The sequence below is a fragment of the Nothobranchius furzeri genome, chromosome 8, assembly GCF_043380555.1.
Source record: "Nothobranchius furzeri strain GRZ-AD chromosome 8, NfurGRZ-RIMD1, whole genome shotgun sequence".
NCBI lineage: Eukaryota > Metazoa > Chordata > Actinopteri > Cyprinodontiformes > Nothobranchiidae > Nothobranchius > Nothobranchius furzeri.
In genome coordinates this window covers 48,903,478-48,918,610 of record NC_091748.1, presented here as the reverse complement: position 1 = coordinate 48,918,610, position 15,133 = coordinate 48,903,478, and the positions used below count along the sequence as shown (strand labels likewise).

Genomic DNA, 15,133 nt, shown 5'->3' with positions numbered 1-15,133 from the left:
TCCAACGTATAACGATTCAGTTCATTGTGTCGTAGCTATCTGCTAATGTTTCCTGATGTTTTACAGGTGAAGAAAGCCTTCCAGGGTCGTGTAGCACTGCCTGGTTACAATAAGGACCGTTACAACGCCAGTCTCGCTTTGACTGGGTTACGCTCAAGTGACTCTGGTCTGTACCGCTGTGAGGTGGTGGTGGGCATCAATGACGAGCAGGACACAGTTCCACTGGAGGTCACAGGTAAATAACACGTAGACCCAACCCTCGCCAATGAAACCCAGATACATAAAGCTGCAGTTCAACTTTTAAACTTTATTAGAAAAATGGAGTTTAACAGTCAAAGCAGTCAGTGATTATGAAGCTATTTGAAAAGTTTTCATTTGACAGGAACTGATTATAAGAAGAACTTTCGTAGAAATGAATGCTGTTTGAATTTCCATGGCACTTCTGTCCAAAGTCATTTACTAATGTCCACTTGTTAAAACTATGTTGTGTGTTGACTCTAACATGAGCTGACCACAGAAATGAATTTAGATCATCAACAAACACATGTGAGAAGGCACTGAGTGTGCACTCCTCCCTATTTTCCTTAATAATAAACCTGCATACAAAGTACATTTACCAGAGAGCCACATAGCAAATATCATAAATCCTCAAATGAAGGTGGAGGCTTTTATTTACTTCACCTATTTCAGTTGCAGACCTTGTAGTAAGAGGTAGACATTTATTCAATAAAGAACGTTTAGGTTTGATGCCTCCTGGAACAGTGCACAAACAAAACAAACAACACCTGCATTATTTATTTGTATAGAAGCTCTTTACTTGTATTGAAATTAAACTAATATCTGCTAGATTTGCTAAATATTGCTTTCCAGTGTTGATTACTTTGCAGCACAGCGTAATCTATTTTCCACAAATGTTAAAAAAATCATTAAGGTTTTATCATTGGGCCAAAAGGCATTAATCTGAAGCAAGTATGTTACTTTTGATGCAGCTTGTCCTTTTTTCAGCGAGAGAAAGTGACAAATTTACAACAACTGTTATTTTTAGATGATGTAGTTATCCATTAATGGTATTGGCTGTATTTGATAAAGCACCTTCTAGAGTCCTAGAAGTTCTCAAGGTGCTTTATAACATGATCAGTCATTCACAATTTCACACAAACAGTAACGTCGGTGCGACGGTGGAACAAGAGTTAAGTGCTTGTCCCATAATCAGAGGGTTGCAGGTTCCAGTCCCGCTCAGTCTGTCACTGTGTTCTTGAGCAAGACACTTAAACCACCTTATCTGCTGGTCGTGTTCACAGGGACCGGTGACGCCTGTGTACGGCAGACTCGCGCCTGTGTCAGTGCGCCCCAGGGCAGCTGTGGCTACATCATAGCTCATCACCACCAGGGTGTGAGTGGGTGTGAGTGTGTGAATGGGTGAATGACTGATTGTGTTGTAAAGCACCTTGAGGGGTTCCAGGACTCTAGAAGATGCTATATCAAATACAGGCCATTTACCGTTTACCATTTACCATGGTAACAACACAGCTGCTCTGGAAAACACTGACGGAGTTTAGGCTGCTGTATGCTTGTGCCACCGGTTCCTCCGACCAAGGCCGCCCTAACCGGACCAACCGGGTCTGTGGCCAGGGGCCTATGAGGTTTAGGGGCTTATCATTTCAGGCTAAACAAAAGAAAAAACTATTTGATTATTTGTCAGGTTTTCAGTCAATCATCTTTGATGCTCATTTAAGGCTGCTGTTTGATCCAAATTAAAAGTGACCTACGCCCCCCCCCCCCCCCCCCCCACGTGACCTCTGGACCATGAGCTGACCAATCAAACAATTTAAGGAAACTTGAAACAAATAGGTCAGTAGAGTAGGAGGTGCTCTCGATAACTGTTTTTGTCAGATAAAAAATTGATAAAGTGAATAAAATGTTGTGAATTCCACATTACATGCCTCGGGGACTCTAAGGGCTACTGCAGCAGAAGCTCAGGCTTCAGGTGGGACACCACATTAGGACAGGTCTTAGGGTCATAATATAGAATAATAACACATTTTATTCATCGAATGATTTTCTGAACACTCAAAGATGCTGTAAAAATCCAGATAAAACAAGCAGCGTATGCAATAATGAAAAGTAGACTTTAAAACTGCTTTGAATTGAGTCTTGAGAAGAGTTGTCATGGTGGAGAGGTCAGAGCAGTTGTAGAGGGGCTGTAGGAGTGAGTTCCAGAGGGTGAGGGCAGCAATGGAGAAAGCTGTGCCCCCCCCCAAGTTCAGAGCTTGATCACAGGTGGGGCACCTCCTCCACCAGTGCACACATATTTCCCCCCGTGGGGGACCTACTGAGCCTCTCTGCCCTGGAGCCCTGCCTCCGACCACTATCAACACAACAACAGTGAGGATATCAGTCCTATCAGAAACAAAACAAAAGAGCAGATGGGATTTTTTTATGAGTCAAAAATTTATTCCAACATAAATGTTCTAATGTGTCAGTGGCAGTGTGTAGTTTCCTGGAGCTAGGGGGTGTCGGTACAGGATCTGCTCGGGTGCAAAATCGGCTCGGGGTCCTTCGACTGCCGATGACGTGAAAGTACGGCAAACCCACTCGAACAAAATACACTACACATCTATACTGTTGGAAAGAATTTAGCAGTTTCGTTATTAAAATAATGTTTATTAAGACGTAAGTTTGTGTTTATAATGGTATTTGTAAAATAAAACACTATATTTTATTCATAATATTGAACTCCTCTTTGAGCACATCCCTTGAAGAATCATAGGTATTAGCAACACCTGTGAAATTGTATTTGCAGGAAAGAAGTGTGTCCCGTTTATTGAAGTATTTTGTGTTTAGTTTTTGACGTCTTGTCTTTCTGGCTTTACTAAAATACCTGCCTGTATTTATTTGATTGATGGTAGTTTTACTTTCTATTAGACTCCAAATGTAATAATTTGGCACGTTTCTAATTCATAATTTGTAATAATGTAATCGGTGATATTAGCATTAGCATTCCTATGGGGTTTTTCCATGCATATTAGCATTGCGCTAACCACTTGCTGCCAAATTGCAGCCTTTGCGATTAGAAAATCTCCTTTTGTCACATTACAATTTAATTGCACATGCAGTTAATCGTTCAGCCCTAATATACATGCAGCTCTATGCTAAAAGTGTATTTTCAAAGAGGTAATGATGGATTTCTTTGTAAAAGTTGTCCATCTTTCCAACAGAAAGATTTGCCTGGACCAACGTAACGTGATAACAACGTAACGTGATTACGTAATTCCGTAAGGTTCATGTTCAGCCAATCAACCACTTAGACGTCATCGGCAGTCGACGGACCCCAAGCCGATTTTGCACCCGAGCAGATCTTGTACCGACAGGGGCAGTACATACTTTTCTGGGTAGTTTTACAGCATATCGCCATGACTGTCGTTAGTTTAAAAACCATTACGGTAAATGTTGTTACCCGCGGAGCAGAAAGCATGCAACCTCGGTGTGACTCCTCAGACTTTGATGGGCCTTCAGTTAATTCCATTGAGAGAATGCAATGCTGATGCTAGTTTTCTGATGCTGTAGTTTCTGGGTCTGCTCAGGGTCCTGTGCCTGTCGATGATGTCATCACACCACAGCAACACCACTTGGCCAAAACATATTGCTTCTCTTGTTTGATTCTGTTCTTTCACATAGGTTTTAGAAAGAGTTTAGTAGTTTTGTTAATAAATTCATGTTACTTACTGCCTAAATGTTTTTGAATGTGCTAACATCGTAAAGTTGTAAATCCAGCCAATCATCTAGTGTAACGTCATTGACAGGCGCAGGACCTCCAGCTGGCCAGAAGGAAACATGGCGTCTAATAGCCCCCCCCCCCCAAAAAAAGATGCTAGACCTATACCCTATGGTTATATGTTACGAAGGCACCAATATTTTTTAACTACTGGACATCATTTTATTCATTTTCAACATTTTGAAGGACATTTCTAGAGATTTAAGGTAAAAATACACACTGAAGCAATCTTATGTAATCTAGCATATAAATACAATTTCTCTTCTTCTAAAAATCCACATAGTATAATAATTACAGTTTAAATTGTCACAACTCAAATAGTAAACAGTAGGTCAACACAGTGGTTTGGTTATTTATTGAAGTGCTGTGTGTTCCTGGTGTCAGAACTCTGGTTGTTGATTGTTATTTTTTGTCTTTACCAAATGTGAAACAAAATTATAAAGGAAATTGTGTTACAGTAACAGCTGCCATCAAAAATAGCATGTTTATTTGAATGCTGTTTAAGATAAAAAGTGAAAACTTCCGCTGAAGGATATGGTCTTTTAGCATATTGCAAATTGAGGCCTAGTCCACAAGTAGCCGGGTTTTTTTTAACGAATATCCGCCCCTCCAAAAACTTGCATCCACATGACCTCGTTTAAAAAAAAACTGTCCACACATACCCGGATAAATATGTTGTTAAGGACATGCCAGACCTGTAGGTGGCAGTACTTCCCCCATTCTTAACCCCGTCCTTCGTCTGTGGTCTTCCGCAAGGAGCAGTAATTCCGCTTGCAAAAACAAACGAGCAAAAAGCGCTTGGACAATTGATAAAGCGAGCGCAGCTCTGAGGGCATCCATGCTGTTGGCTAGTGTAAACACAGGTCGCACACGTGATGTCAGCATTTTTTTGTCGCGGAAAGTGTCGTTGCGGACCTTAAAACTCCGGTTTTGTCTGTCCACACGCAGACACCCAAAACGGAGAAAACGCAGATCTTCACTTTGGCCGGAGTTTTTAAAAAGATCCGTTTTCGTGTGAAAAAACTCTGTTTTCGTGTGGATGACAGGCCAAAACGTAGAAAAATATCTACGTTTTGGCAGATCCCCGGCTACGTGTGGACAGGGCCTGAGTTTGGTGTGTTTTCACCTGGAACTCCTGGCAGAGTTTGTGCTACACTCTGGTGGTAAACTCCTATTGCATCAACTTTCAACTATGCGTCTGAATAATCATAACCCCTGTTGTCCACGTCAGGGTAAGACAGTCATTGTACAGCCAGGTCTGTTTACTGCCTGTGCTAAATGTGTGATGATGAAGAAAGGTGACGGGAGTTGAATACAGTAGACATCATTGAACTGGGCTTTTTGAGTTGAGAAAGTCTAATGAAACCAAAAGGTAGAAACATGGCTCATCTAGATGAGCTGCATCATCTTTATCACTGACCCTGGAGTTTGGAGGAGCTGCAGGAGAACTGTAATTACTGGGACAAAATATTTTAACTTTAAAGCTGTCATTACATTCTTTTCAGGTCACTCATTATTTTAGATGAGCTATTATCATAATGATGTCAATAACTACACACCGTGCTGCATCAAACATAACTAAAGCACCTCCCAAAGCCTGGTACTAATAATATGAAGCCACATGTTATGGCTAGATTATTTTTCCCTGAGAAAGCAGCCTTTATGCTAATCCTGCATAGGGTCCGGAAGCAGAAACCTACACATCTGTATTATTTCTATTTCAAGCAAATAACCGCAATTCTTCTTTTTAAGAGGCTTTTTGTCTTTGTACAAGACTTTTCTTAATATGCTTTTGAGACCTTGTGCTCTCTTGGCCAATCAATGCTCCTTCATAGAGAAACCAATTACAAAGGCAGCAAAGAGTAACCAACTCCAGTCGCTTAGTCACGCTACAGGGCATATGGCCGTCCTCACTAATCCTACTCACTAATCAACTTGCAGATATTGATACAGCGTATGAATCCACACATCCCTCCTGATAGGCATGACTGTGTTTTTAAGCTTCAGAGACGTGATGGACTGCCTCTGTCCTCTTTGATTCTTGACTTTGGTTCATCTGTTTCAGTTTTCTCTTGCAATATAAAGTTGGGTGTGGGGACGCAAAATTACACTGAAACAATCAAAGTCCAACACAGACTACAAGGAGGACATTGATAATATGTAATTTCAGGAATTGCTGATATCTAACTGTATGCCATCGTTATCCTTAACAAACAGCATCATTGGACTGAACTAAAAAAGGTCTTTTAAAATTTTTGGTTTTTAATTTATTCTTGGATATGTGATGTCATGTTAGGCCTGGCTCGTACAGCTGGAGTTTGAAATTGTCAAAAGATTTTCCAAACATGAGGGACCCCACATGTGGTGATAAAAAATCATGGACATCTGTCTGTTTCTATAGTAACCTGTGGGTTACGGGAGTGTTTTCACTGAGTAAACTATTAAAAGGATATGTTTATTACTGTTTAGTTTCTGTCTTTTGACTGTATTTGCAAAAACTTTTACAGTCAAAGAATTTCCTTCAGTCCTTCATAAAATGAGTTTCAAGCATAACCACGCACCTCTCAACATCAGAACCTATAAGAAGTGTGTGTGTTACTGGAGAACAATACCACTAAACAGTTTTAAATGACTTTATTGGGGTTCTGCCTTAAGACCCTGTTGTAGACACAAAACACTGTATTTAATTAAATGCCTTGTTTTTATATTGCTTACTCAGCAAAAACCCAACTAGAGTCTTACAATTGAAAAATAAACAAGTACAGCTGGGTTCAGCAGCTAAACTGAGTTAGCTTCCTTGGAATCCTAATAAAAAAGTTTATTTAGGCTTTTATCTCAACATTTAACTGGAATCTTAAGCAATCTTTTTATTTTCCCTTCTCAGTGGCAAAAAAAAGCAATATCTGTTACACGTGCTAAAATTTCACCCTGCAAAAGAAATATGCTGCTGATCTGGACAATGGTACACAGCCTGGCCTGCCAGACTCCTCCTCTGTTTTAATTCTGCACAGAGAAAGGGAACTCTCCTGTTCAAATAACCCCGCCCCCTGAGAATTCTAACCGAGCCAACCAGCGCTGAGTAGTGTACGTCACACACCATAACGCCGAGTTAACATGCGACTGAAGCGGAGTTCTCTGCAGCTCTTTCCTCTGTTCTAAATGACTTGGACACGTCTTTAAAACCACAGCAAGTAGAAGAGCTAAAAGCCTTTCTTCTAAAGAAAAATGTTTGTGGCGTCGCCCAACGCCATCTTTCACTACAGCTAAAAAAAACTACAGCGTCGGGCGGTACAGTCGGCATTCTGTCTTTTTTCTGATTGGTTACTTTTGAGCTGCCTAGTCCCGCCCCTCAAGTGCCTCTCTGCCTGTGAGTTACCAGATTCTGTCTCTGTGCAGAATTAAACAGAGGACAAGTCTGGTAGGCCAGGCTAAATGATATATGGGTTATTTTTTAGAGTATTGTTTTTAAAAGCAAGTCATTCATTAATAAAACCCTCATAGCCTGAATAAACATAGAAGTTGAAGGATCTACTGTTTTGCCCAAAAATGTCAATCCCACTGTTATTAAAGCGCATGCAGGTTTATTATTAATCTTTTTTTTCTTAATTTATTTGAAAAGCACAAAACAAACAAAGAGGATGTTTTATTTTCAACAAAGAAAAATTGAGTATGATGAAAAGGCAAAGTTGTAGAAGCGACGTTACTTTACTTTAAAAAGAAAAATTAAGAAATCTGTCTCCATAAAACCTAAATTTGTGATTATTTTCTAATCTGGGGGGTTTCAAATTTGACAAATGTGGTTTATCACAAACTATTAATCATAGTTAATTGCCTCTAAAGTCTGTCCGTTTTACCTACTTTTGTGAATATCCTGTATTTAGAATTTTGTGATGTGGAACACAATATCTAAAAATTCAGTGATCTTGGGTCATAGGTCATATCACTTTTGCATTATAAGTTAAACAAGAACAAAAAAGAAACTACCGAGGTCTGTGATCGTCGTAGGAACTAGACACAATGTTATCACCGTTGAGCTGAGTCACACCCCCTTCCAGCTGTAACTGCACACAAACGTAAGAATTTTGAAACTTTTCTAAAGAGTATACTTTTTTTTTAACTAAAAGTGTTGCTATTCTATAAAAGAGAGTGCACTCCATATTATTTCATGCTGCATCTGCCATATTGCCTCCACAAAAAGGTAATTTCACTCTGTCCTTTTAAAACAATAGCATGCAGTGTGCTTTGTGAGGGGCCGGGGGATACCAGCTACTCACCATGCTAAAACGAGGGCATCATTCAGTCACATATGGTGCCTTTCTGCCCTTCCCCCTGGAGACTGTGTGAGGATGTGCAAAGATGCAGAGGGTAAAAATAGAGACGAGAAACTGGGCATTCAAGCCTCCTGTGGGAAAGGACTGGGTTTGTGATACAGAGAGGAAACGTATTTGTCTCTTGGGCGTACGTATCATAACCAGCAAACTAGCATCTCTGTTTGGACAAAGTCCCACAGCCTCAAAGGCAACGTGATGAAAAGTGAGGAAAAAATAAGACCAAGTAAAAATGAGATAATCACAGAGAGTTTATGCTCCAGATAGCTGAGAGGAAACGGAGGAGAGTAAAAACGCGGTGACCGGACGGCTTTTTGCAGCCAAAGCCTGCGGTGTTAATCCTCAAATTGCCACTTTGGCATCCATCTCACAGGAATGTCTCACTGTCCCTGACAAAGTCAGTGAAGATAAAGGAGTCGTGTTAGTAGCTAGAAGCCCCACAAGCTTGCATGACACAGGAGAGTCCTTGGGGACCAGTGAATGTCAGACAGAGACGGGAGGCGGATGGACAGGTCTGAAGGATTTCTCTCTCCATCAAGGAGGACGATACGCACTTTCCACTATTCAGAGAATGTAGTCTCTTCAGATCTTATTTACCTTTCTCCCCTTACTTTGTTTTGTCTCAATTCATACGACTTCTTAACATGGTGTTGCTCTGCTTTTCCTTTTCTACCGTTCCATCACAAATGCAGGGGCAGGCGGAGAGCAGCAGGACGACACCGTGATTAAGCAGTAAAATCAACATCCTCGCTGGTTGTCCCACTGCATCCAAGGACAATATTTTGTTTCTGTATTAAGCCAGCAGGCTTTCTAATGTGAATGAAAGACACGTACACAAGTAGCTGAAAATATATTGCCCAGCACAGATTGAACAATGTCCCCCCATGATGAGGATGTCTGTACTTTTATTGTTTATATACCTGTGAGCATGTACGCACTCATGTTTTAATGACTCAAGGTTGCTGTTCATAAATAAATCTGTGATTTTACAGGGTGGAGGTCATACTTTTATGAGATTATCATCTGTATCTGTTGTCACATCTGATATCTCTGTGCTGCAGGCATTGTGTTCCACTACCGGGCCCCACATGACCGCTATGCCTTGTCCTTTGCTGATGCCAAGAGGGTGTGCACAGAAAACTCGGCTGCCATTGCAACTCCCGGTCAGCTGCAAGCAACCTTTGCCGATGGCTATGACAATTGCGATGCTGGCTGGCTGGCTGATCAGACTGTTCGGTAAGACTAAAGTTTGGATTCGATGCTGCAAGACAAACCTATAGTGGGACAGTCCTCACAGCTGTTGTCACCGTGGGTGCTCATGGGGAGCAATGTAATGTCAAGGGTGATATTTAGAAAACTCTGCAAGAAAAAGGCATAAGGATTGCTGTTACTGCTGCCAAGGCAACACACAAACGCAAAGGACATGTCTCACATCATGATTCAAATATTTATGCAAAAATGTAAACACTTTGTACAACATAAGCAGATGGGATGACCACAAGAGTCAGGAGGCAGAAAAGTTACTGAATCAGCGGTGCCCAGGTTTGGTCCATGAGGACCGCCAGCTACAGGTTCGTAGGGTAATGAAAGACTGTACTCAAGTGAGAACAGCTTTACTTTAATATTTTTCACTCAAGCAAATATTTTTAAATCAATACAATCAACTGATAAAGAATACATGTTAGAACAGTTCAAGGCAATTCCACTGAATATATAAACTATTCAATGTGGATTCACTTGACCACTAACAGTTTGATAGCAGCTTGACACAGCAGGATCAGCAGATTAAAATCAGACTGTTAACGTGTGCCTGTATCTGCTGCATGTCTGGTTACAACCTAGATCTACAACTTGATCTTCATTCAGTCAAGTACCTAGAGGTGGAAGAGTAGCCAGGCAGGGCACTAGGGATGGGTACCTTTGACATTTGAATCGATCCGGTACTAATTCCCGGTACCTAGGAAATGATACCGATACTTAACGGTACCAATTTTCGATACTTTTGAGTGTTTATTATTTTAATTCTCTTTTATAATTAAATATATATTTTCCTCAATATATAACAATATTTGATATATATCACGATAAATAACATTCAACTGTTTGTATTTTAACATTGTCCTTGTAGTTTTATAAGTTGATAAACTGAAGCAAACATCTTTACTGTGAACTAAATTTACTGTGTATCTTCATTCCTTTTGCCGTCTTTTTTCATTTGATTTTTCCTACTGGGAAGTTAGAATTTCCGAGGAGAAAGCGAACGCACCATTAGATGATAACAATGGTAGCAATGGAAGCTAACATATCAAGCTAACGTTATCTTAAACCGTTTATTTAACTGCTGGAGCAGAATAAAACGATGATGCCTCACACTTAGATCATTGTCGCTGGTTTCATCTTCACCCAATCACCCGTCACATTTAGTAAAGTGAAGCCAAACTTTAGAGCGCGTTCATGTTCTTCTAGTCGGGAATTCGGAGTTCCGAGGAGAAAGCGAACGCACCATTAGTGAAATGGAAGCTAACATATCAAGCTAATTATATTTACCTACCGGAGCAGATTAACATGAGGATGTCTCACTTAGATCGTTGTCGCTGGTTTCATCATCACCCAGTTACCCATGACATTTAGTGAAGCGGACCCAAGCTTTAGCCTGCGTTCTTTCTACCATGCTGCTCTGTTTACAACTGGCTCGCAGCGAGCGATGACATAACACTCTTGCGCATGCACAGCTGTCTTGGCAAGTTCTCGTTATGAAGGACAGGTACCGAAACGAGGCACCGTTTGGAATGGCGTGAATCGGTGCTCGATCGGTACTGTGGAATTCGGTCGGTACCTTAAAAAGTACCAAATTCGGTACCCATCCCTACAGGGCACTGCAATAAAACTGCTCCTAGACATACAATTGTCACAAAAAAGTTACTCAAGTAAATGTAAGATGTTACCACCCATTGTTGCTTCTATTCTTCGTGATCCAGTTGTTTCTTCTCGCCGGATTCTGAAGAATAGGTGATTAGCAAGCTTGTGCAAAACTGGAGAATGTGTTGAAAGTGCAATTCAACCATTAAATGTGAATACACTGGATAATAATCCTTTTCATCTAGGTAGATGAGAACCTTCATCTGACCTGAAGGAGGCTAAACAAGCAGTCCACCTGAAAAGTGCAAGTCTTAATTTGCTTGCTATTGAGCTCCGTAAAATCTTGATCACTGTGTGATATATAAACAGACCATCATGTGAACCAAAGACAATAAATTGCATTTTGAAAACAACAACATAATGCTGATGTAGCAGAGACACACAAAGAAGTTGGATGGTGTCCTAGGTAGACATGACGTCTGGAGGTCTGAGTGAACTCTAGTCAGAAGAATAGCTACCAAAGGCACTAGTGCCTACTATTGTTTGTTTTAGTCATGAAAGAGCTAGCTGATGGAGAAGAATTTCAGTTTTTGGTCCCGGCCAATCGATGAGCTAGGACTTCTTATGCTTTTTCCTTGTGGTCTGGTTCTGTTTTGGGCAGTACCGCCCCAAATAAGGCGTTCCCTGGCCAGCCGAGAGACACAGTCCCTCCATACCATACCATACCATACCATACCATACCATAGCACACCACACCACACCATACCATACCATACCATACCATACTGTTACACCCCTCTGTGGGCTCAGCTAGGAAGGTGAGGGGAATAAACATAAAATGGACCAGTATAACAAAAAGTGACCTTCGTTGGGGAGAAAAAGGCTTAACCAAGCAAAACCAAACTCAAAGTGTCCTTGTATTTTCAAAGGTTTTATTACCAAAAAAAAAAGAAGAACCAAAAGAAGGGCCAAAAAACCCTTTCCTAGAAATTACCAAGTTAACATTAATTAACTGAAACTGACCAGAGGACCAACCGCTCTATAAATCCTACAATTAATCTCCTGTATTTAAAAGGGAATGAAACTCAAAAAGAGGCAAAACCCCCTCCCAGTTAGTTAAACAAAAAGGTTTGTTTGAAAGACAAACCAACCCAAAACACTGAATAAACCAAAAGTGTCCAAACCACTAAAACTAGCTCAGGAACTCAGACTTCAAAAGGGGAAAACCCCACCTGGTCATTTACCAAAGGTAGTCTAAATGACTCACCAAACCAAAAATTACCGGTTTAACTTAACTAATCCCAAACACACACAAAAGTCTTAAAGTTGTTTCTTCACAAGAAACAAAGTGGTTTAAACCACAAAACCGTCATACAAGTTAACCACCAAGGGGAGAGAACCACACGTTGCTGCTGCAACCACCAAACATTTCTCTCCCCTGATGAGCTCCAGCTGGCCACTTTTGAAGAGCCAGCTGATGAGGTGCAAAGTCCCAGCTGGCGTGACTGCTGCTCTGGTGCTGTCCATGGTCCTGAAAGTACGGACAGCTTCCCAAGGAGTCGCTGTCCACGGTGCTGCTCTGCTACTGCTGCTGCTGAACAGGGAATGGCACGCAGCACACCACTGGGCTCCAAAACGGCGGCGGCCGTAACACATACCATACCAGTTTATTTATAAAGCACACTTAAAAATAGCATGGCAGCTAACCAAAGTGCTGTACAGGACAGAGAAAGACTCATAAACACAACAACAAAGACAGCATAGGAGTAAAATATAAAGCTACAAACATATAACACACATAAAAGCAAGGCATTAAATTACACTAAAAGTTCACTAACCATAAAACAAGTAAAATCACTAAGATAAGAGATAAAAGAGAAACAAGTAAAACCTAACCGAGCAACGTTAGTGAGCTAAAAGTACAGAAGAATGTCACAAGCTGCCGCTAATAGAGAAGCTTCACGCTGACGTATGAAGACAGTCATGTGGGAAAAGCCAGGCTAAAGTTGTATGTTTTGAGGGCAGACTTAAACCTACAGAGAGAAGGTGCCTGACGCACATGGAGGGGCAGAGAGTTTCAGAGTTTGGGGGCAGCGTGTGAGAAGGCACGCTCACCCCGAGATTTATAGCGAGCCTCCAGAACAATCAGCAGCAGCTCGTCAGCTGAACAAAGAGCACGAGTGGGTGTGTAGAAATGCAACAGGCCGGCCAGGTAAGAGGGTGAAGGGCTGTTCAAAGCCTTGTAGACAAACAGCAGGATTTTGAATTGAATTCTAAATTAGACCGGGAGCCAGTGTGAGTCTGCGAGAATTGGAGAGATGTGTGTGCGTCTGTTGGTGTTGGTTAAGAATCTGGCAGCAGCATTTTGAACCTTCTGTAGCGTGCCCAAGGTAGAAGCACTAATCCCAATCAGGACTGCATTTGCATAATCTAGACGGGAGGTAATGAATGCGTTGATGACGTGTCCTGGTCTTCTAAGTCTCCTCCCAGTTAAGCTGGGCATACACTGTGCGACTTTTCACTCGTAGCACTCAGCTTCAGCTCAAACTGTACCACTTCCTCGCAGGGCAGATCTCACGAGCCAGGCGCTCACACTGCACGACCCAGTTCTCGCATGCAACCTGACTGCTCACACTGTACGTCTGGTAGCAACACGTCGGCCCTAAAAAAATGCTAAAAATAGCAGTTTTTACTCAACACGTCAGACTTTTTTGTCTTGTTTTGCCTGTTGTCCTTCGGGAGAGCTGCAGGAGGACACACAGGGATTTATGGGGGTTGGATGAGGAAAACGAAATAAAGAAAGTAAATCTGTGTTTTGTGATCAGTTTAATTTGACATGAACACGACAAACACGCTTTCTTGACGATCTTTGTGAGTAAAAAAACGTGTAGAAATTAAAACGAACAGCGTGTGTTATTAGGGAAATAACGAGTGAGCGGTGTTGATGCAGGATTGCGCATGCGCCGTGAGTGGTTCTGATACTTTTTGGGTCGCAGCGCCGCTTCAACAGTGCGATACCCTCACGAGGGACAAGCAAATTATTAAACACTCCAGAAGTCCGTGCGAGCTCACGATTGCTGATCGGTAGCTGGTCACGTGGTGTTAATCGCCTCTCGTAACCCCCTGCACACTACACGACGCTCGGCGCAAAACTCGCCCCGATCTCGTGGTTTCTTGCACGAGTGGAAAATCGGCTCGAAAAAGTGAAAAAGTCGCACAGTGTACGCCCGGCTTTAGACATTCCCAGAAAACCTCAGCAAGGAGGTGTCCATGAGGCATCGTAACCAGATGCCAGAGCCACCTCAACTGGCTCATGCCAATGTGGAAGAGCAGCGGGTCTACTCCGAGCCCCTCCCGGATAACCGAGCTTCTCACCCTATCTTAGGGAGAGCCCAGACACCCGGTGGAGAAAACTCATTTCAGCCGCTTGTATCCGCGATCTCATTCTTTTCGGTCGCCACCCAAAGCTGATGACCATAGGTGAGGGTAGGAACGTAGATCGACCGGTAAAACAAGAGCTTCACCTTCTGGCTCAGCTCTCTCTTCACCACGACAGACCGGTACAACGCCCGCATCACTACAGACACAGCACCAATCCGAATATCGATCTCGCGCTCCATTTTTCCCTCACTCGTGAACAAGACCCCGAAATACTTAAACTTCTCCTTTTGGGGCAGGACCTCATCCCTGACCTGGAGACGGCATTCTACCCTTTTCCGAATCAAGATCATGGTCTCAGATTTAGAGGAGCTGATTCTCATCCCAGCTGCTCTGACGCAAAAAAAAAAAGTATATTCTTCAAATTATTTGTTGAATCGAGTAGTTTATTTTTATATATCAACCCAAAGTTCCCTTGGTAAAAATAATAAAGTTTAAGTGTGAAAAAAAAAGCATTTGGTTAGATTTCCATCCTTGGGTGTTCTGCCAGGTGGGTACATCACTGATGTTAACAGCATAATCTAAATCTAAATTTTATCTCCCATCACTGTTGCTTCAGTTATCAGGCAGATTGTTTGTTGTCTCTGACAGCCTTTCCCAACATTCCCGTGACACATATTTCCTCTCTGTTCCTCCTTTCTCCGTCCATGCCGCTCTCCTGTTGTTTTCACTTGGGAGCTGTCTAATTGGTGCAGATTCTGGAGTCTGATGGTGCTTTAGCCAGGAGGAAGGT

The 15,133-nt window shown here is 41.9% G+C and overlaps 1 protein-coding gene across 3 annotated transcripts in view; it reads left to right on the top strand.

Moving 5' to 3' along the window:
• Positions 1 to 15,133, top strand: part of ncanb (neurocan b) — a 248,084-nt gene that overhangs the window by 74,395 nt on the left and 158,556 nt on the right. For all 3 annotated transcript variants that reach the window (XM_015971620.3, XM_054730008.2, XM_070554098.1), the window contains exons 4-5: positions 67 to 235; positions 9,165 to 9,339. In XM_015971620.3, coding sequence (XP_015827106.3) covers positions 67 to 235; positions 9,165 to 9,339 — 344 coding nt within the window. The remainder of the gene's footprint in view (positions 1 to 66; positions 236 to 9,164; positions 9,340 to 15,133) is intronic.